The 23,220-nt window shown below is 37.5% G+C and overlaps 1 protein-coding gene and 1 long non-coding RNA gene across 24 annotated transcripts in view; one reads left to right on the forward strand and one right to left on the reverse strand.

Moving 5' to 3' along the window:
* LOC112672146 (uncharacterized) overlaps nucleotides 1-15,024 on the forward strand; it is an 86,666-nt gene extending 71,642 nt beyond the window's left edge. Inside the window, exons 7-10 of one of the 2 annotated variants that reach the window (XR_007413802.1) lie at nucleotides 9,322-9,446; nucleotides 11,999-12,061; nucleotides 14,312-14,462; nucleotides 14,702-15,024. This is a non-coding gene — a long non-coding RNA (uncharacterized LOC112672146). Of the gene's footprint in view, nucleotides 1-9,321; nucleotides 9,447-11,998; nucleotides 12,062-14,311 lie in introns of both variants that reach the window. The other variant, XR_007413801.1, reaches the window with a different exon arrangement.
* The window catches only part of NRXN1 (neurexin 1), a 1,115,712-nt gene that overhangs the window by 683,018 nt on the left and 409,474 nt on the right, over nucleotides 1-23,220 (reverse strand). For 12 of the 22 annotated variants that reach the window (XM_049115892.1, XM_049115890.1, XM_049115885.1 and 9 more), the window contains 3 exons: nucleotides 18,759-19,060; nucleotides 16,540-16,584; nucleotides 15,337-15,498 (listed from right to left, as the gene is read on the reverse strand). In XM_049115892.1, coding sequence (XP_048971849.1) covers nucleotides 15,337-15,498; nucleotides 16,540-16,584; nucleotides 18,759-19,060 — 509 coding nt within the window. The remainder of the gene's footprint in view (nucleotides 1-15,336; nucleotides 15,499-16,539; nucleotides 16,585-18,758; nucleotides 19,061-23,220) is intronic. The other 10 variants (XM_049115886.1, XM_035696144.2, XM_049115889.1 and 7 more) reach the window with 2 other exon arrangements.

A 23,220-nucleotide genomic window follows, 5' to 3' on the forward strand; every position in this document is an offset into this window, starting at 1 on the left:
TCTCTTTTACTCTCTCTTTTTGTATCTTTCTCCTCCCTCCCTCCCCTTTTCTTCCTAATAAAATTATCAAAGGTTCATATGCACTTTCAGTTCTTAATAGAATAAAAGGGAGTATGAGTTAAAACAAATTGTAATGACCCAAAGTAAGGGAAAGCATTTTTTGAATCTCATCTATCTTTCCACTGGTTCTTTTGCCTCCTCCCACACTTATATACTGCTTAGCATGTATGATCACAGGACCAACTGTGGAGATAGCTCCTCTCTCTCTAATTTCCATTCTTTAATGGAGTCAAGTTTTAGAACCAGGAGGGATAGGTTGGTATAAGAACTCTTTCTTCAAAGAACAGAAGACATGGCTGGCCTCTGGTATCTCCCTGGTCCATGCTAAGAATTTCCAGTGAAAAATGTCCCTAGAAGCCAATTGCAAATGTTATCATTCTTAAGATCTATTCACCTATTCACAAGCACCTTCCTTTCCTAGGATCAAATTATTATTTAAAAATGGGCTACAAGGCAATTACATGCAGAGCTCTCCAGCTACCTTTGCTAGAACACAGGGAGATGTATAGCAGGAGAAGCATACTCAGTATTTTGAATTTTTTACATCAAGTGTTTTGATCATAGTCCTATGACTGGACTGTGGGCCCAGCTACAGGCTTAAAGCAATGAAGCTTGTTTGATGGAAATCTGTAAAACTTAATGAGAATGCAGGGCTCTGAGCATCAAAGCAGGTGGGTGCCTCAGAAAGGTTTCAAGGGCCTGGGCAGAGAAAGACTTCTTACATTTGACCTGTTTCTTAATAGTCTGATTCTGGATGCTTTGCCTACCTTTCCTTAAGGGGGAAAGTATAAATAACTAAGCAAACACATAGGAATCTCTTTCAACCCACGTGTTTTTCTTAGATTTTAGAGGTATTTTGTCTGTTGTTTTTATTTTTGATCAGGGAGGTGGTAGTGGTGGGAAAAACTTATCTTTCCTATTTTTTGAGGATAATTAAGTCCCTCAGAGTGATGTGTAAGAAGCCCTTTGGCTAGAAAACTTTTGAGGGTAGGATTTTAAGATAGCTTTATATGCAAAATATTTCTCTTTTGTACAGATGACCACTTCTACAGCAAGGGTTTTAGCTTTTACATAAGTTTTATTATAGTAAAAGACTATAAAGTACATAAAACTTAATCTCCTCACTCAACAGATGAAAAACCCAGGGCTCACAGAGGTTGAGTAAAATGTACTGGGTTGCTCTTCGCATGTGCTGGTCAATTGTTAGATATGTACAGCCCAAATGATGAAAAATTGCATTCTGGGAATGCAATTCTGCTCATTTTCTTCCTTCCCTCTTGCTTCCTACCAATTTTGCCCTCATTCTTTTTAACTCTAAAGAATAATAACTGGTTTAATTGCTTTGTTTTGGTTAGAAATATGCAGATTTTCCTTGTTTTCATATATATTTTTTTATTGTTTTCTTCTCCAAAACTCAAGTCATCTCGATTTTACCTCTGGTACCTCTGGACTGTTTGATATTCCCTAGATCAACCCCTCACATCTCTCCCTTGATTCGCTGTACTTTTTTTTTTTTCCCCTGGAGGCTTAGGGTCTTTTGATCCTTCATTTCTACTGAATTCTGGCCCTATCATAGATATTTCTAGAAGTCTCCCTGGCAGTCGGTAACAAACAGCAACCTTTGTTAAAGTCCTTGTATCATTTGCATCTGTAATACCCTAAATTGTTTCTAAAAATGCTGGCTCACTGCTAAATCAGAAGCTGTGAGGGACAAGGATCTGCAGTTTCCTAAACTCTCAGGTGATTCTGACACACACAACTTTCAACCACTGTAGCAGTCACACCTGCCATCATGCCATCCATTGCTCATCTCCCTCAATATTTATCCAGCACTACTATTCGCCTCTCTTCCATGCACCCTTGCTTAGACACACCGACCTGAGTTCCCTTAAACATGGTATGCGGGGATCCCTGGGTGGCGCAGCGGTTTAGCGCCTGCCTTTGGCCCAGGGCGCGATCCTGGAGACCCGGGATCGAATCCCACATCGGGCTCCCCGTGCATGGAGCCTGCTTCTCCCTCTGCCTATGTCTCTGCCTCTCTCTCTCTCTCTCTGTGACTATCATAAATAAATAAAAAATTAAAAAAAAAAAACTAAAAAAAAAAAAAAAAAAAAAAAAAAAAAAAAAAAACATGGTATGCATTCTTTTACAGCTGTGCTCTTTCTCCAATTTTTCCTCTGTCTCAACTTTGCATCTCACATCCTGTTCACTTGGAGAAACATTACTTTCCTTTCAGGGCCAAACTCAAATATTAGCTCCATGTGAAAATTTTTTTTTTTTTTTGACATTTCTCATCCACTCCCCAAATACTGTGCTAATTTAGAATGTTGCACAAACCTTTGTTACAGGACTTATCTCACTTGAGTGTAATTACAATGCATTTACTGAAGGGTTATGGAGCACTAACTATGCCCCAGCGCCACGGTTCATCCTACTGAGAAAATCACCCCCCAGCTTTTTCTAGCCAGAGTCTTCACCTGAACCATAGAACGCAGAATGCAGTAATAGTAAACGCAGTAAAGGTTTTCTCAATTCTCTCAGGGATGATCGTAACTACCACTATTACATACAATGAATGCCTTAGGGCATAAAGGCTTAATCTTGTTGGGAAACCCTTTGTGATCAACACTGGTCAATTTTGGTAGCAGTAAATGCTATGATAGAGATAAGCCCAAGGTGAGAAGGAGAAGGAGAATAACAACACTTAATTACTTACTTGTTTGTTTCCCCTGTATCCAGTCTTGTTCTTTTTCTATCCTCACTTAGCATCTAGCATAGGCTCATTTTATGGTGGTCCTTTAATACATATTTTTAATGAAAAGCACTGTAATTCATATTTATGGCTATGTGTTCTTGGGATCTAGCCAAGGCAATGCAAATCATATTTGTAAACCCAGCATCTACTCCGTGTCTGAGACACATCTGACACTCAGTGAGGACTTGGCGACTAAATGAACAAATTTAGAAGGTTTGTTACTCAAGGATCGTAAGTACTACTTAAAGAAAAAGTCACACGAATGTAAAAATATGCCCTATTAAACTACATTTCAAGGTATCTCACTTTAAGTTTAATTGCTTCCTGTTAGGTGCATTTCAAAGATAAAAATAAAGGGTTTATTAAACATACCAAGTAAAGTTGTAAGAAGTGAAAAAAGGCTGCATTTCCCTGGGTGTTAGGTGGGGGTAAGTGGTGGTATTTTCAATGTTAGTCTATATATAATAAATTTTTAAAAATTAATTTGAATATATTCCCAAGAATAGCCTCCAATTACAAATTGGGTTTAGGAGAAAATGGTAGGGAAATACATAAAATGCCATAAAATTCTGGTGTCTTAAAGCTATTTTTAGGGGGTCTGTGATATCTCCTTTTTCTATTAAAGAGTCTGCAGCCACCTGGCTTCAGAGAGCATCACATGGCACACTCTTTTTATAAGCATCACATGGCACACTCTTCCTGGGATTAATGGTTTTCTGATTGATGTCAGTTAAAGGCATCTCTGTTCATTTAATCAGTTTAGAAAGGTGCCATACATCTTAGCTGCTTCTAGGGGGCGCTTATTAAAATTCATGTTGCAGAAGTCGCGTTTCTCCAAATGGTTCTTTAATGCCTCAAATCCCCAACTGTCTAATTTATACCCAAGGAATAGTTTACTTCCTTCAGGGCATAACCCATTATATTAAAAAGTTGTTAAAATGTAAATAAATACGTAGAAATCTGTTTAAGTTAGCAAATTGTGGGGTAAGGTAAAATAATCCTACATAAACCATGGCCTAAAAACATATAAAGAGTATATATGGAATTCAGGTAATATTCAATAAGAATATTACCATGCAAAAATGATAATTAACCCAAGTAAACCTGCACACAGTAATTTTCAGCATTTGGCAAGGGAAAAAATTCTGCTATGAAAGCAGTACTCTAAAAATGAAATAAAGGTTAAGAGACCTAGTTGAAAATTGTTATTAAAACACGCAGGAATTTTGCTTTAATGGTCATGGGCTTAGTTCCAACTATTTCAGAAGCAAAAGCTCATTGCTTGGATAGTAACTATAACTCATCCCAAGATTGTATTCACCCCTAAATTTAAATTGTGGGGGGACTGGCCCTGTGTGTGTCCTGGTGGCTTATCTGCCCTGAGTGCAATCAGATCCTGATGTCTGTTTTCTGAAAAGAAAGCTGAGCCCATACAAGGCCTTGAAGGGGGCTGAGCCTGGGGGAGTTTCCATGGGATCATGGCATTCTCAGAGGCTGAGGCTCTGGTTGTCAGACTCAGAGCCTCTACTAAGCTACTAGGTTTTATTGTTTTACATTTTAAGATCTTTAAAATTCAGAGCTGAGTGGCAGCTGAGATGCATCCTAGTCTAGGTTAATTGGCAGTGCTTAGTGGTTTTAACATAATTGTGCATCTTATAGTCAATGATGTCAATAAAATATGGTAGTTGAGGTGCTCTGGCTCACTGATTTTCAAACTTTAATTTGCATAGGAAATCATCTGGGGATCTTATTAAACTGTGGATTCTTATTTAGTAGATCTGGGGAGGAGCATGATGGTTTTTCATCTAATAAGCTCCCAGGTGATGTTGATGCTGCTGGTTGACAGGCTACACCTTGAGAAGTAAATCCCTGAGGGGGTTAACAGTGGTTGGTGGGCTTTAGTTCCTTTTTAAACTACCTAAAAACTACAGCTTTTAGATGTGTGCTATTGTTTAGAAGTTGTACTATATAAACTCTATGTACTTTTATATAAATATGTTGATTCATACATAATCAATTATTAAATGATAGCTAAAGGTAATAACTAGCAAAGGATTGATTTTGATCTTTGGTGATCATATATTTTAGCTTGGGAACACTGGGGAAGGAAATGTTAATTTACTCTTTCAAATATTTAAATCTCCCATATGAGGGTCTGCTTTGTCTACAGGTGGTAGACACAGGCAAGGCTATAGCAATTGTTTTTGAAAGGCGACCCTGGTGATCCCTAGGTGGCTCAGTGGTTTAGCGCCTGCCTTCGGCCCAGGGTGTGATCCTGGGGTCCAGGGATTGAGTCCCACACCAGGCTCCCTGCATGGATCCTGCTTCTCCCTCTGCCTGTGTCTCTGCCTCTCTCTGTCTCTCATGAATAGATAAGTAAGATCTTTGAAAAACAAAAAAGCAATGCTAATTGAAATCTGACAATGATAATACCTTTAAAAATTTACGTTTTTACAAAATTGTATTTGAACTATAAAAATTAAGTGACTTTCTGCACTTCTTAATAAGATCCATTTTTTTCTAAAAAAAAAAGTTTCTCAATTATCTTTTCTAATTTCTGGTGCATCAGAGGTGGCTATTTTAAAATTTAGGAGAACAAACAAGAAAAGCACAGTGGGCTGAGAATCAATAAACAGATTTTCTCCTGAATTATTTTATGTATGAGTGATGTGGCCTTAGTGATATTAAAAATAATTTATGATCTCCAAGTTAATTCAATTTCCTCACAAAGGTGTTAGGATAGTTAAATGAAATAACTTTGAAAATGAGATAATGTGTATCAAATCTCATAAACTCATCTGCAATCAGGAAAATCTTCCTATTTTGTAGGGTCCAGGCAAGATGAAAATAAGGGGCTCCTTGCTCAAAAGTTATTAAGAATTTCAAGATGGCAATAGTAAGATATTAAACCAAGAATATGTGTGGGGTCCTGTGTGCCTATATATGTGTCCATGAAATACGTATAGTTTGAATGTCCTATCTACAATATAATTGTTCCTAATACTCACTAATTATTGAAATATTACTGTATACCAGGCACTATGCTAAGTGCTTCTATTACATAGTTTTACTTAATCCTTTAGAGAGAAGAAAATCGAAGCACAAAAACATTAAATAACTTTTCTCAGGTTATATAACTACTGAGTTTAGGGAGAGCAGGATTTGAACCCAGGTCTGTCTGATTCCAAAGCCATTCATTTTAACTAATATAATGTAATACCAATCTATAACTGGTTACTGTCATCCCCATTTGATTTTATTTACAAACTTAGGATCTGAAAAAATATACATATTTGAAAGACTATTCAATTTAAAACCTTGATTAGATGACCTGCATCAACCCAATTATCTTATATTCTGGTACTTCGTAAGGAGCCTGGTATTCAGCACACAGCCATATAATACATAGGGAAATAAACTGAACCTCCAGAGTCATCAGTTTCTCTCTGCACAGAATATTTACTCAACAAAGACAAAAATCTCATTTTCCTATTATTTAAAATCACTTCTGAATGAACACATTTAAAATGCTTCTGAATGATATCAGAATTATTTTCATTTTTAAGTAATTAATTTTTTAAATGTGTTTCAATAGTGACAATTCTCTTGAAAAAGACTAATTACTGTGTACAGGAATAATTTTCTTCCAACCATAGCACTTGATCCAAAGAGCTAAAGTATATAGAGTATATCATTTCATAATAGAAATTAAGATGAAACCCAAAATATTCACTTTGCTTTGGATGGGTTTCAGATTTTTTTAAAATATGGCTCAAACTTGGAAAAGTACAAACTTGCATTTATATGGAATTTTTATTTTTCTTTGTAATGTGTTTTTCTGATCTTTTAAAGTCATTTTATCTTTCGTGTTCTTTTCCAGCTCTGATAGTGGAACACATTAATTGTGCTTCAATCCCACATAATAGCAAGCCCATTATAGAGCTGAGCAAAGAGAGACAGACAGGGTAACTCAGACTGCTTTGCCACCTTCTCTTTGAAGTAGTACTGATTCCCTGTGGCAGAATTAATCACAGCTTGCTGTATTTCTAGAGCACTTTTTCATATCCTAAAGAATTTGTAATTATCTTTTTCTTTGTCAGGCTCTTCTTCCAGATTCCTAAGTGCATTGTCTTGTGATTCTATGTGTCTCCTGTGTCTAGTACTGAGCCTGGCACACAGTGGGTAGTGATTAGTGTTGACTCGTTGAATGCATACGTGCAAGTGTTAATGTGTAAACAAATGGAACAATTTAAACAAGGTACTCTAGTGGGCGCTGAAATTAAGAGGAGATGTTCAGTCTTATGCATCATTCACTACTGCTTTCTGCTGGGCTAGAAAATATCATCTTCTATAAAATGTATCAAGTCCTCAGAATTAAAATGTCATTGAACCCCCTTCCAAACAATGTTATGCTAGCTTGATAGCTGAAAGCACTACAATCCACTACACCAACTGCTGATATAGTTCTAGGCTACTACTGAGTAGTAGGGGCTTCTGCCAAAAAGGATGGGAAATAAAAATCTGTGGGTCCCCTGGAAGGGAGGCTGCTATGTCCAAAAAGCCAAATTCCAGGCAAGGACTCACCAGATGCTTCGTAAACTAAAGAGCTGAATTCCACTTCCTTGGGGACCTGAGCAGATGGGATTCCCTGAACTCAGTCTTGAAGAGTGTCTATGGCAAAATGCCTGGTTTCTGCCCCAATTGCTTATCTCCCTTGTTCCCAAGGCTAAATGTACAGAGGGAAACTTACTCATAGGAATGTATTGGAGCCAATACTTCAGAGAAGTCTATAAAGTACTTACAAATGTGTTTTCTGCGCATCCCTGTTTATATGGTTGGCTACAGAGTACAGAAATTTATGACCAACATCTTTATCTTATATACCCCGTTGGGGAGGGAAGATACATAGACTGCTAAAGGAAAGAAGAGCTCATGGAATGAACATCTCAGTACCAGTTAGAACAGTGGCAGAAATAATCCCATTGGAAGTTCATCCATAATTGGGCATCCAGGAAATTATTTCCTGTTCCTTTCCCTCTTTGACATACACTTCAGTGTCCTAGCAATCTGGGCTGCACTGTTGTATTTTTTTTTTCTTTTCTTTCCCCTCAAGGTTCCTATAAAGTTCATTCCTTCAGGGGTACCCAGGCGGCTCAGTCGGTTAGGTGGCAGACTCTCGATTTCAGTTCAGGTCATGGTCTCAGGGTCCTGGGTCAAGCCCCATGTCAGGCTCTGCACTCAACAGGGAGTCTGATTGAGGACTGTCTCTCTGCCCCTTCCTCCACTTGCTCACTCTCTCTTGCTCTCTAAAAGAAATAAATGAACCTTTTTAAAAAAAAGTTTGTCTTATCTAATTTTACTGTAATAAAAATATTGAGGACAGGGAATGAGAGTGAGTAGAGGAAGCAACATAGAAAGCAGTTAAAGGTAAGGATTCTGCAGTCAGATTGTTGAGGTTCAGATCTTGGCTCTGCTATAGGTCATTGTTTTCTTCTAGGTCAGTTACCTAACTTCTCCTGTCTCCATGTCCTCTATCAGGTAGGAATAATACTAATGTGTAACTCTTGTCATGCTCAGAGTATTATCTTTGACCATACAGAGCACTGAAAAAAAAAAATGATAGTGTACTACCCAATTACAGAATAATAAAAGCAGTACTAAAGATAAAATGCCCTAAGTTCATACACACACACACACATACACAAATCACAAACTGTTCTTTTCTTCCATGACTCTCTTGCTTCTAAGCTTGAAGTAAAGTAAATATCAAATTATTTCACAGTTTCATTTTTTTAAGCAAATTATTTTTGCTGTGTTGCTGATGCCCCCAGCACAAGCCTACTGGGTAATCCACTGAATGTTGTAGACACTATATGAGAAATAGAAAATGATGAATGTGTTATTATTACTACCCTGGAATATACCAATGACCATATCCTTTCAGTCATAGCTCTTTTAATGTCCCTTTAAATAGTGTCTAGTATAATCCCAGACAGAGCTCAATATCACTGGGGTTTATTTGGATGGTCTCATTCAGGCAATGCTGTCTAGCCAGCATGAGTATCAACTTACAGAAGGAATGTCAAGGTCGCATGCAACCTCACCACTCAGAGGTACGTGTTCTGCTGAGATCTCAAGAGCCATCATTTGAAGGACTCCTGGGGATATTATTATTATTAGTAGTAGTAGTATTATCACTATTATTAATACCTCACATGAGTTCTTGGAAGGACACCCTTGAAAGGAAAAAGAGATTCCTGACTTTAAAAAAAGCTGTGGTCTGCTGTCCTGCTTAGTGCTGACACTTTATTACAGTGGAAGAGATAAAACACATTTCAGTGTTTCCAAGATCTGAAGAAATTAGGCAGGGCCTAATGGCACACAAAGCTTTGTCAAATTCTTTGACATTCCCACAAATTCTACCTCATTTTCTTGTTACAGTTTTAAAGGCAAACTGCCATCTCCTATGTTTTAAATCAGATGGAGAAAACTTATTTTCTTTCTAGACCAGAACTTCTGCCCAAAACACTGCAGGCCAATCTGCCTTCTCTCCAGTTGAACTGAACCAAGCTCTCTTATGCCTCACTAAGCCAAGACCCTGCCTCTCAAAGTCAGCCGCAAGCAAAAACAGGTGAGTCCGTTAGTTGCAGGAGTCCCACTCTGCAGCCCATTATTTTGAGGATCATCAGCAAAACCTAATTTTAAATAGCTCAAGTGAGGACATTTTACCAAATACAGTTAAGGTGGTATTATCTCTAGTTATCTAATAATATGGTAAGTAAAGAGTATTCAGATCTGAAAGGAACATGTCTAGGAAGGAGCCACAGGGAAATGCAAAGCACGGTTTCCTTCCTGAGACAGTGAATGAGGCCTGGAGAAAGTGCAGCGTAAACTGCCAAATGCCACCTACCAAGACACAGACTGTGACAGCAAAGCAAGAGAACAGAGGCAGAAAGTATGTGTAGGTAACAGGGACCCCAACACGGAAGAGTCTGGAAGAAATGAAACCTGGGGAAAAATGTGTTGCATTATGACTTTGGAGCTCATATGAGAAGGTCTTCTTACCTAAAGAAGTCCTCACTCTTCCCAAGTTGCATGATTTACAGACATGAAAGAAGACCTCCTTATCCTCCAAAGTTCCAGCTAGGTCATATTTTGACAGGAGGTCACACAAAGCCTCCTCTTTCAAGCTCAGGAAGGTAACTTGAAATGCAAATTTTGCCATGATCTTTGTTCTTACATGTAAATGACAGGCACTCTATTCTTCCTTAAGCAATGAAGGAAATAAGAACAGAAGGACACCTGAGGACACACATTTGACAAGCTAGTTCTACCACAGAAGAGTTTAAATTAGGAAGCCTTCACGATTGTCCATAAGAAGAAAGATAGGAATTAAGGGGAATTCGCACAAAGGATATTTTGTACCTCTTTCCCAGTGCTGATGCTGGTACCCTGTGGGAATTACAGAGCTGCCACTGAAAATGGCAGATGGGACAATGCTGATTACATTGAGGCATCAACTATTTTTTTTACAAGGTGGAGGGGGTGATGCTTACTTAAGAGGATATTTTCTGAATCTCATCTACCTTGTAGCATCTTCCAAATTTTTAGTGCTAAAAGTTTCCCAGTGTAATTAAAGGCTGAGCTGATCTAATTAGGTTGATGAAATTTTCAGTAGGGATTTAATTCCCCCTAGCATTTCACTATTTTTTTTTTTTTCTAGAATCCCTCCTTAGGCTTATCCCAAAAGACTTAGTGGTGACATTCAAAATTGTCTCACATAGGCAATGTCTCCCTTCAAACAACAAACCTCCAGCAGGTGCATATGGCTAGGAACAAACTTCAAATAAAAGATTCTAGGCCTTTTTTTTTTGTTGTTTTTTTTTGTTGTTGTTGTTTTTTTAAGACAATCCTTTCCACCTTCTTCACTTTCATTTCCCTATCAATAAACTATGTTAAATAATCTTCACTGCAGGAGGGAAATAGGTGTTTCAAAGCATTCTGGAGGAACAAAGAGACTAAGAAATGCCTAATAGCAGTAGATTCTGAGGCAAGATTAATGAGGGAGTGGCACAACTCTTCCTTGTAAGTCATTTACTACAGAAGCCTTCATGGTCAAAATAGGGGCATAAACACATACCAGTGGAATTTTCATCTATCTTTGAAGATTTAAAAAAAAAAAAAAAAAGAATGTCTAATGAGCACCTTAGGAATCAACTGTAATACCCTTATACGGAAAAATGCTTTCCCAAGTAGCTTTAAGGTATATGGGTAGGGCGGTAGGTGTCCTCTGACAGACCCCAGGTGCCTCACTCTGATGTCCTGATTTATCTTTTTGCTGTTCCCTCTCTTGTTGCAGCAGTCACTCAGAAACTGCTTGCTAGAAAATTTAAATTTCACTAAAATGATAAAAAATTCTTAACCAGCATATATTTCAGCTTTTACTCAGTGTTTTAAAAAATGCAAAGAATAGAAGCACATGTTTCTACCAGAGCATGGTTTGTATCACTTTTGCAAAAATTAGATTTACAAAGAATATTTTTAAAGAACTATCAGCCTCTAGGAATTTCATAGATGTGGGCTATATAATGGTAATTTATAATTTATAATTTTTTCCTTTAACTTTTCTCAAATTTATATCTTTGAAAGTCATTTTCAATGAGCTCAAACATTTCTCTAGAGAGTTCCTGATTTATTTATGATGAAATTTAAATAATTAATAAAAAAACTACTTTGATTGCCTTATTACAAATTCCTGTCCATTCATGGTTCCCTCTTTTTAAAAAAAAAAAAAAACAAATTCAGGTTAGGTTTTGCCAAATTATGTTAAACTACTTTTACTTTATTTTTCAAATTTGATGATCACTAAAATATAATAACACTTTCCTTAATGAGGGTTCATTGCTCTACATGCAAGCGGAGTCTCATTTCAAATAGGCATTATCAAATACTGTACAGGGAAAGCCCTGTTTCTAATGAATAGTAGATTATGAGTTGTTTCATCCTGTTGAGTAATGTCTTTTTTTTTTCCCATCTTAATCTTTATTTTTTATATTTACTTTTTTGAGAAAGAGAGAGGGAGAGAGAGAGCCAGTTGGGAGGGGCAAAAGGAAAGGGAGAGAGAGAGAGACTCCTAAGCAGGTTTGACGCCCAGTGTAAGCGTGACACCGGACTCCATTTCAGGATACTGAGATCATGACCTGAGCTGAAATCAAGAGTTGGACACTCCACCGACCGAGCTATCAGGTATCCTTACATTTTACTTTTTAGAGAATGAAGGTGAGAACTAGTGAGAAAGGTAGGCCATCTCTATTTTTGTATTGAGGCCACTGTTTACATTAGAACAGAGTCAGCCACTGAAAAATTCTATTTTATCTGACAGTATTGTGTGTTCTACCCCTGTTACCCTTCCTTGCTCTTGGGTAGGTCAGGTAACTCCTCTAGGTCTATTTCTCCATTTCCAAAATAAGGAGGCTGGACTTGGAGAATGACTTCCAGGATCCTTCTTAATCTGATACTCCAAAATTTCTTCTATTACTTCAAACATGGTATTACTAGTAGCTCCCCCCAGGATTGGTTACCCTAAAAGGGATTACATAACATTTTGAAAAACAAATTGTTATGAGCCATAAATGAAACCATAATTAAGATTTTAGACATGCAATGTGCTCCACAGCAGAAAGCTTATAGAAGCTCGAGGAAGGCTTACTTGGACTTAGTGTTAAGAGATGTGGTGAGAAGGAACATGGACATGTTCCTCTCTTTTCAGTAACTCTACAAAGCTCGTCTATCTGAAATGAGGTGATTTAACTCCAAATCTATGGCACTTTGTCACAATTTCATTGCAGAAGCAGTAAGAACAGGGCATTCTAAATAAATAGTAACTCAGACATGCACAGAAACTATGACCCATCCAAAAGTCCTCCAAGTAAGGTATGTTCTGATTTATGGGCTGACTGTACTTGTACCTTTCCACTCTCTACTGTTTCAAGAGGACATAAAGTGAGGGCGATAACACATCAGAAAAAACAAAACAAACCAACAAACAAAAACCTGGCAGCACTTGCTCCATACACATCCCCCAGGCTGTGGGAGAGAGAGGCAAGGGAGATGCCCAATCAATAAAGAGGAATGATATCAATCCAAAACCTGTAGAGATAATGACAGGAGTGAACCTTCATTGTATGGACTCAGTAGGGGCTAATTAAATGTCACATGGAAGACCACTTGGCTTGTTTTTGCTCTAGTGATTTTTGTGATTGAAAAACCAAATAAAAATAGATGAGTTCTAAAATGTATCTCTACTACTCATTAACATTTAAACATTATAAATGTTAATTTGACATACAGTTTAATCTGAAATTGCAATTTCAGATCACGGCAATCCATTGAAGTTTTCTACACCAAAAAAGTTGCCCTGCCATGCTGAACCTTGAGAAGATGATGAGGTTCACCTGAACCTGGGTGTTCACTGCAGAAATCTGCATGTTTTTATTGGATACACAAAAGAGCTCTTTGGCTGCATTCATGTTTCACTAGAGATTCTTAGATCCCCTTTCCTTTTCCTACTCCACAGTAGGACTGACTTTCCATGGATGAAGCAGGGTCTAGGGCCTGACTGTAGCCTGGTCTCATATGAATGTGAAGAAATGGGGTAGGTGGGTGGAAGTGTGGTTTTGTGTCCCCTTCTTCAACATCTCCTTTACTAGAAGGAGATTTTACGCATCTTATTATGAAATCTAGAGTTTTTGTTTGTGTTTTGCTTTTACCGTGTTTCTCCCTAACCTGAAACGTGTTCTTTATCCTTTGCTTATCCAAACCATAGTCATCCATCAAGACTCTCACATTCTTATTCTTCTGTGTATCTTCCTTGTCTACTCAATCGCTCACTCATTTCATTCTCTTGGACTCCAAAGGGCTTAACTCTCCCACGCAATTTAACTCCTTGACCCTCACAGTCTATTACACATTTCTAAAGCCGTTTCACTTTGTAAGCAACTTAAGACTTTGCACAATCTTCCATGGCAGGGACCCTAACACACATTTCTATTGAGACACTGTGTATTATGGTAGTTAAGAGCGCAATGGACTCTGACATTGGACTTCTTTGATTAAGTTCTAGGCTTTAGTACTTGTTGGCTGTGAGACTTGCTTAAGAAACTTACCTGCTCCAAAACCTGATACCTTGCCTGAAAAAGGCAGATAATGAAATTACTACCTATATTGTGAAGATCCCTGTAAAGTTCTTAGGGCAGCATCAGGCACAAAATAAGAGTTCAAAGAAAAATGCTATTATTAGAATAACGAAAATCATAATTATTTTATTATGCTCACAGAGCGTAGCAACGTCCTGGGTCATATAACATTTATAAAAGGTGGAAGTTATTCTCTCAGAGGCAATTGATCCCTTCCACCACAAAGTATGGTTAAATTCAACTTTTCAAAACTCCATCTCCTTGTATTTATTAAAATAATAGTATTTTAAATTCCTCTTAGGTTTCTTCTATACCCATCCACTACTGGGCAATGAAGTATGTTTGCATACATGGAGGAGAAGTAAGGACGTCATGAACAGTAGCTGTTCTTCACTGATGTTTACCTGAATCAAGTTTATATGATTGGAATATTTTCTTTAGAATAAACCAAAGTATGTAACTGCTTATCAGCAACCATAGCTAATAACTTATAAATTCAAAGTTATTAAACTTTATGTTTTGGAGGTATACACCATTAAACTGTGCCCATACAAGAGAAATCTCTAGTTCTAACAACCAAAAGAACCTGGGTTCTACTTGATTGAAAACAGGAAGCTTTTATGAAAAAAAAAAGTTAATATAAGTTGAAGTTCAAGTACTTCCCAATCTTTTTGTCCCCATACTCCAACAGGTTCCAATTCTATCAAGAGTTACAACAGATAAGGACAGCTGAGTATGAGGGATGAAATTACTGGTGTCTTTTAGCCTGATGGTTTTGCTCAGGTAAATATCAAGTATGCTCATCAGATCACAGATGAAATGGCTTCACTTCCTTTGGAACATATTTCAAACATAAGAACAAAATTATTTCATCACAAGGACTCATTGTGTTTTTGCTTTAGGTAGCCTCTCTCTGGTAGCCTGATTTTTTTTTCTTCTCTCTTCCTGTAATGATCAAATAAATCACCGCTGTATTAAAAACACCTAAGACAGTTAAATAAAAATGAGCAAGGTATCGAACTTAACTCTAGATTCAGTCTTTCTTTGTGTTTGATTTTCTTTTATAGCTAATATGCAATTGCCCATGCAGATCTTAACTGTGACTTACTTACAGACTATGAAAGAAGAGGCACTTCATTCCGTCATAATGTTCTATGAGCTGTCCCCCTCCCCCACCAATCCTATACAAACAACAGTAGAATATTGAATTTAAGGTCGTGACTATGGACTCCTCAAACACTGGGTCTTCAGCAAAGGTGCTTTCAGTCCGGATCTGAAATGATGCGATCATGGGTTAGGAATGATTCTGGTGACAGTGATATTTACCTCTTTGAGACAGCCCATAAAGTTGTTACTGACTGGTGACCCTGGAAGGTCTGCTGTGCTGGGACTGCCTCCCACATAGAAAAAGTCATCAGACCCCAGCATGGTATAATCTTCTTGCGTGTAGCCCGTTGTGGTAAGAATCCCATCCACTGATATTGTCACCTAGATAACAAAGCACAGGGAAAGGACACGCTATACTCAGACCTAGATACTGTAATCCTGGGATATGCCTGTTTTGTGTTTTGTTTTGTTTTATTTTATTTTTTTTTTCATTTTGTTTTTTGCTTTTTTTTTTTTTTCTGTTTGTTTGGTTTTTTATTTTCAGACCTATGGCGGAACCCATTTTCATGTCTGTTTGAAGTTTATTCTTGGATTCTATTCAACTAGCCCTAAGCAATCTAAACTAGTTAGAGAGTTAACTGATTATTGAACTAGTATCAGCATCATCCCTACTGCAACTCAAAAGTTATTTAGCAGACACAAAAATGGTGTTAGTAAAATGCTTCCTAGGTTAGTTTTGCTGGTGTACATATTAGTAAAGTTTAGTCGTCTGTTATTAACTAATCACAACGTGCACCTTGTTAACATAAAAGGCGCAAGCGATTTCCAGCAACGTCACTATTTGCACTATTGAGCAGCAGTTGTTCAGCATGCAAGTGCCTAGGTCCATGCCGAAGGGGAGGAAAGGCAAAACAACCCGTGGAAGCAGCACACGCTGATGTGCACATGCAGGAGGGACAGTACAGTTCAGAAAGGAAAGGAAAGAAAACGGGGAGAACCAAAGGAAAACGAAACAAAACAAAACAAAACCAACAACTGCTTTGTGATGACGTAAAGATGAGTGGGTGTGGCATCTCCAACATTCCCCAGTCAGGTGTGCATGCCATGCATCATGAATGGTTAGAGACTGGCTGAGCTTGCGGTCACTCGGGCCAGCCACCATTTGGTCTTATCCCGTGTTAACCACAGCTGGATGCAAAACGTTCGAAACGTTAACGATGCCCCTACAGGTGAGTTGGAAAACAGAAGTTGACAGGAACAGGTAAAAAATAAGAAGGTCAACAACGGATGAAAAGAAGGAGGTCAAAGTAAGCAGAAGAGTACCAACCGCAGTTCCTCTTTTGTTAATGATGTCTACAGTTAAAAGAAAGAAAGAAAACACACGGCAAACCCAAAATAAGAAACAATTAGAATGATATCTACCGAACAATGTAGTTTGTTTACCATAGCGTGTCCAATGCCTGAGTGCTTTGTGGAGAAGGGGGGAGAAAGGAAATTAAAAACTGTGAACAGAATAACGATCGTTACTTAAAAAATATGATGGTCTCTACCATGTTAGTACATTTTTTGATTCAGGTAACGGTTAGTAGAATGAAACATTCCATGAATGACATGTTAGTTATTAAGCATGTTAGTAACATAGAAAAAGGGCAAAATAATTTTACAAGAAAAAAGCAGACTAACAAATAGGCCTCCCACAGAGGTAATATTTTTCCTGCCGGGGTATTGTTCATAACTTGCTACTAGATAGAAACAGACATATGGCAACGCTCCCTTTGTCTCCCTGAGTACATGTGACAGTCATTTAAAAAGTCTACAAGGGATTCAAAGGCGTAAAGCTCATCAGCTGACCACTGCCGCCTTATGCCCGGAAGTGATCCCTCCCCCCCTCCAACCCTGGCCCACCCCAGCCCCAGCAAATTCATAGGAATTGGTTGGCATTGCCCTACTACTCAATTTTACAGCACACAAGGACTCCTCCTCAACTCCAAAACTTCCTTCGGTCATATTGATGGACTTTAGGGTCACAGTTTACTGCAATGAAACAAAGCAAAGATCCTGACACATAGAATGAGTAGAATGGATTTGTTTTTAATCTGTCCTGCCACACATGCACCCCGGCTGTATAACCACAGTTTCCTTTGAGCTACCAATTCGAAGTTTGGTTTGTAACCTGAGCAAAGGCAAATCTAGAAAGCGGGCTCCTCAAGCCCCACCCTTCCTTCTGTGCTTCTCTCAAATGAGCCTCCGGTCTCTTGGTGAGAATCTGAGAGAAAAAATAAAAAAAGGAAAACCAAAGAGACAGACTTATAGGAAATCCGTGGTCTCCTGCTGCACTGAGGGTGGGTGACTCTCTCCCAGGGCAGGTGTGAAGCATGCAGGGCCCCTCCCATGCCAACAGGCCTCTGAAAGGTCTTTGAGGGTCTAAGAATCCTTCTGTTTTTCTTGGGTACCTTTGCTAGACTATGTCTGCACTTCTAAAAATTTTTTTCTTTCTTTCTTTTTTTTTTTTTTTTTTGCCTCAAGTTTGGACAGTTTAAGCCTTTCAGAAGCGGGAAAGAAAAGGTTAGATGGTTAACAGCTCAGAAAGAGAGGGCTGTTTTAGTAAAGGAAAACCAGAGACAATCCGGTCATTCTGCAACTGTTCAGAGAAACAACAAATATGTTAAGGATATTAGTTTGAGATCAGCATGTACTGCAGAATAATTAGTCACTGTCAACACTTAACAAAATGACACATTGTAATATAAAATTTCAAATAATAACCAAAACTTATAATGTTCAATATAAAAGGACAACGTATTCACTTCCATCTGTATATAAGACATACAAATATATATACTGTAGTAATATGCCTCCGTTAAAAATGTACAGTATATGTGGACCCATCGATTTACTAAAATAGATATTTTCCTAGTACATAGACTCTTGAAAGATTTGTTTTTAAAAAATTCAACCAAATATAAATGGGCACCTACAAGATGAACTGGTCTCTCCAGAGTCATTTGGGATTTAAAGTATCTGTGCTAAAAATTAAAAAAATGACTTCATAAACAGACTCTTTAGGAGATGTATAGGCCCCCAAAATCATTATTTCTGTCTCAGGGGCTTTTCTTGTTCCTATTTCAGAGGTGGGGGGTGGGGAGGGAGTAGGGATTGATACAATCCCAAATCACAAACACACTGATTTTTTTTTTTACTACAAAAAAGGAACTGTGATTTAATGACCCCAATGTGCATGCTTCCAAATGATCACCATGAAAACTCTAATTTAAAATCAAACAAACAAAAAGTAAAACAAAAAAACCAAACCAAAACAAACAAACAAACAAAAAAACAAAACCAAAAGAAACCACAACAAAACCACACACATCACAGGAAGGGCAGGTCGCAGGGATATCCTTGCAGCCCTCGGGGAAATTGTCATATGTCGCTGTATCAAAATAGCCTTTGGGCCCCCAGAACTTTCTAGATATGCCCCTGCTCAAGTATGGCAGGAAGATTCATCTCAGAAGAAGAAAAAGCTAATTTGTAAGCGACTTTGAGGAGCCCTATATCATGTTGTTAGGATTTTCAAGTACCACACACACAGCTGTAGTGAGAAACAAAGCCAGTAACTCTCTTATCCACTGCGCTGTTACCTGACGCAGATTCCTGGTGACTTTCACATCATGCCAGGCATTATCATTAAATTTTCCATTCACGGGCTCCACTAGTGCTTCAAAGGCCCCTGATCCCAAATTAATGACCAGAGAGACAGCTCCATTTTTCAGGGCAAGATTGACATAATCAGCTGATTTCCCGGTGTGAAGCATCAGTCCATTCCTCTGAAGAGTTTTAAAGGACAGAGTTATTTCATCGCTGCTGCTTTGAATGGGGTTTTGAGACAAGTCGTAGCAGAAGTATTCAGATCCCTTGAAAGTCGCAATATATTCTTCTTTTCCTAGAGGGAAACAGATACATATGTGCGTAAGTAGTAAGTAAAGAAATATACTATGTACATCAGCAGACCTTAACAGAAACAAAATTAAACAGCCCCCAAATTAACTCTGTCTAATTAACATTCATGACAAGTGCCCTGTCAAACAGAGTCAAAAGGTACTGTAGGTGGCAGTATATTTTTAATAAACCTCCTCAGCTATTGGACCATCAGCTGCAATAGCTAAAGCTGACATTCTTGAAAATTCAATTAATTTTTAAGTATCACTGCAAGAGCTCTGATCAGAGCGAGTAGCTCTGTGATATCTCCAGGGCATGAATCAGGTACCATAAATGCATATTGGATGGTTCTACTCTGCTGGCAACAATGGGTTCCAATGTGTTTGCAACATTCTCTCCATCCAACTGAGGCGTTATTTTAATTTTCAGTGAGACATTTATATTCAAAGATTTTCTCAGTGAAGAGCCAAATATTTTCATCACTGAGAGACCATAGCAAATTATCTGGTAAGGAGAAAGCAAAGAAAAAAAAAAAAAGAATTTGGTCTGGGAGCAAATAGATCTATAGAGCATGTGCTTTTTTTTTTTTTTTTTTTTTTTTTTTTATTCCTCTCTAGATGGAGGAAGAAATGATAGCAAGCTTAATGGAGTCTGCTGGATTGTTGATTCATTCCCTGATCTTACCCAGCAGATGGTAGTGCTGGCTTTTATGAGACTGGTAAAAATTCCAGCACATCATCATGGGAATAGCATGTAAATTAAGTCTCAACATTTTCTATATATCTGTCTTTACCGTATTTATGAGTAACAATGTGGATCTTACAGGATGTCATACCAATCAACCCAAAATATGGGTATTTGGAAAGAGTAGTCTTCTCCCCCTGATTAAGTGAGTTTAACCACGGGATGAACGTAAGCCAAAAGCTCCCTCAACTTCCTAGGCAATGATGCTTTTATGCCAAGAAAAATGAGACAGTTTGGTCTAGAATCAGCTTCTGATAAACTATAAATACAGAATTATAAGTCATACTGGAGAATTGTAATCTGTTTTACCAATAATATAGCATGTCTACCATGTTCATTGGAGGGTTCATGCCAAAAGGGAGCTTACCCTTGGCAATAGGTTTCTAACTCAGGGCTGTTTCATTTGATAGTGAAATAACTCACATCCTTGAATCAGAGCTCAAATCAAGATTTCAGCTCACCAGTGCTTGATGACCTGATTCTCTGGATGCATACCGTGCTACAAGTGGCTACCAGTAGGCTAGGCATGGCACGAAGTTAAAAAGTGAGTCCTCAGGATTTTCACAAGGGAGCGAGCGCTTGAAGAACAGTCAATGCCTACTAGTAAGTTACTAGTGATGATAGGTGGTCAAGACAAACCCATCACATTCTAAGGCAGAATCACAGGACAAGCAAACGAAATTAGATGGTTCCTCCCATTCATGCAGTCAAAATATTGGCACTTCCCAAGTGTTAAGCCCAGTACTAGTCTTTAGGAAAAATGGAGTGGCCAAAACTGACCTGATTCCTGTCTCTGAAAGTTTATAGCCCAGGTGTCTACTTCCCCGGTCAATTCAATAAGCAAGTGGCTTGATATTGGGAGCTAACACAACTAAATATTTCTAACTATATATACTGAGAGGGCAAAAAAGTAGGTCAAAATATGAAATAAGATACTAGCTTGCCTACTTGCTAATGCATTGGGGGGCACTTACGCATATTTTTTAAAATCTCAGTTTCTGAAAGCAGTTAGTTACACCTGTCTTTCTGGATAAAATGAGATAATGCATGTACAGAAATCTAGAAAAGTTGGTAGGCATTAGGAATGGTAGATGCCTTCCTTCTTGTTTAATCTAATAAATGTAATATATAATCTAAAACACACAGCATATGTCAACTTTATTGCAAAATCTAGAATATTAGCTTTAAGGTCAGAACAAGGATGCCTAGTATCAATGTACTATACTTCAAGTCCTGGGTAATGCAGGAAGATAGGAAAACCATATGAGCATTATAAAGGTTATAAGTGACAGAAATCATATTATTAAATATTATTGTATAAACTGAAAGACCAAAATAATCTTCAGAAAAGTACTAGGTTTAACAAGAATTTCAGAAAGAATGAAGGGTTCTATGTACTGTGATAGTCAGTGTTTTAAACATATATAAACAGATCTATAGATTTGAAGAAATTCCATTACAAATCTATATGAAATTTTCAATGAATGTGAAAAGTGGATTTGGGGATCAAGTCCTGCATCAGGCTCCTTATGAGGAGCCTCTTCTCCCTCTGCCTATGTCTCTGCCTCTCTCTCTCTCTGTGTCTCAAAATCTTAAAAAAAAAAAAAAAAAAAAGCAGATTCTACAAGTTCTTCGGGAAAAATAAAGAGCCCAAAATAGCCAAGCTATTCCAGAGAAAGAAGATGAAGGGACTTCCTTGTGGATAGGTGGACATTTATTAGAAAATTATGGTAATGAAGATAATCTATTAGGAAAAATGAAAAAAAAGGGGGATAAAAATAATGAAACTAAAAATAATCCTAACCCTATATGAAAACAATTTATATCAAGTTAGGCATTGCAGTTAAGTGAGCAAAGTATATATTTGTCAATAAATGGCACTGGTACAACTGGTTATCTATAGGAATAAAGTAAAACTGGATCTCTACATCACTTACAAAAATCAATTCTCCATGCACTAAGGATATAAGTTGCTGATGTAAATTTGTAAAATTTTTGTAAGATTAAAAACGTAAGATACTGAATGATGGAATGACATTAAATAGGCATAAAAGGTATTAGCAAAATATCAATACACTCAACCATATTAAAAATAGGAACATCTGTTGTTCATGATATTTCACAAAGAGAGAAAGAATCTAAATAAAAAAATGGGAGAAAATATTATTATACCATATTAATTTAAAAAGGACTACAATCCAGGGTATGCAAAGCACTTTAATAAATCAATATGAAACAAGATGAACAAGGGGAAAATTGGCAAAAGCACAACACAGTAATTTCATAGAATGAATGAAAAGATGCTCAATCCTATGAGTCTTCTGGGAAAGGCAAAAACCAAATTATAGTTAAATACCATGTCATAACCCTGAAATTGGCAAAAAATGAAAATAAAAGAGAAAAATTTCAGGTTTGGAAAGCCCGGATAAAAAGTAATTCTTACTGCTGATGAGAGGGCTGAAGACATGAAAATTGACCAACTGCAATAAACATTATTTGACATTATATAATCCCATGGGAATTTCTCATAGTGTAAAGGTCTCAGTCCTCAGAAAATGGCTGCCAAAATCAATAGAAATAACATTCCCAATTGCTTTCATTTCTCTCTGCTCATTAATCTGATCCTTTGATGATAGGTGGTCACATGAAATCTAGTTCATATACATATACATACATTATATATGGTGAGATACACTTATCTGAAGATTATACCTGTAGAATTTCATACCCTACTTAAAATAGGTCGCTAAGCCACAGAGAATTTTAGAGACCTCCTCTGGCCCAGCCCTTTAATTTATATTATTAAGAAAGTGAGCCAAGAAACAGACCCTTAACTGTAGAGAACAAACTGAGTGATATTGGAGGGGAGATGGGCATGGGGATAGGTTAATTGGCTGATGGGTGTTAAGGAGGGCACTTGCTGTGATAAGCACCAGGTGTTGTATGTAAGTGATGAATCACTAAATTCTCCATCTGAAACTAATATTGCACCATATGGTAACTACCTGTAGTTTAAATAAAAATTTGGAGAAAATATTTAAGACCCATAAAGTTTAAATGATATCAAATTCCAAAAGCATGCCAGGAACAGAAGCAGAATAGAACTCAGCCTCTGACTACCTTTAAATAACTAAAAAAATAACAAAGTTTGGGAGCGTAAAGAGGTATGGTTTAGTCAAATGGCTGTAGCATTTTATCCAAGTGACCTAATATCATTTCAAATCAGCATAATTCATAATGCATCTTGATAAAGGATTCCTTTGCCAGATTATGTGGCAGACTGAAGGAAAAAAATAGGAAAAAAGAGTTTGCAATTCACTAGACAGCAAGCTTTGAAGTTAGTTATATGAGTGTTGATGACATTTAACACTAAGGTTTCTATTACTTAAAAATGAAAATATCCTTCTTTTTGTAATGTTT

Source organism: Canis lupus, chromosome 10 (assembly GCF_003254725.2).
Source record: "Canis lupus dingo isolate Sandy chromosome 10, ASM325472v2, whole genome shotgun sequence".
Lineage (NCBI taxonomy): Eukaryota > Metazoa > Chordata > Mammalia > Carnivora > Canidae > Canis > Canis lupus.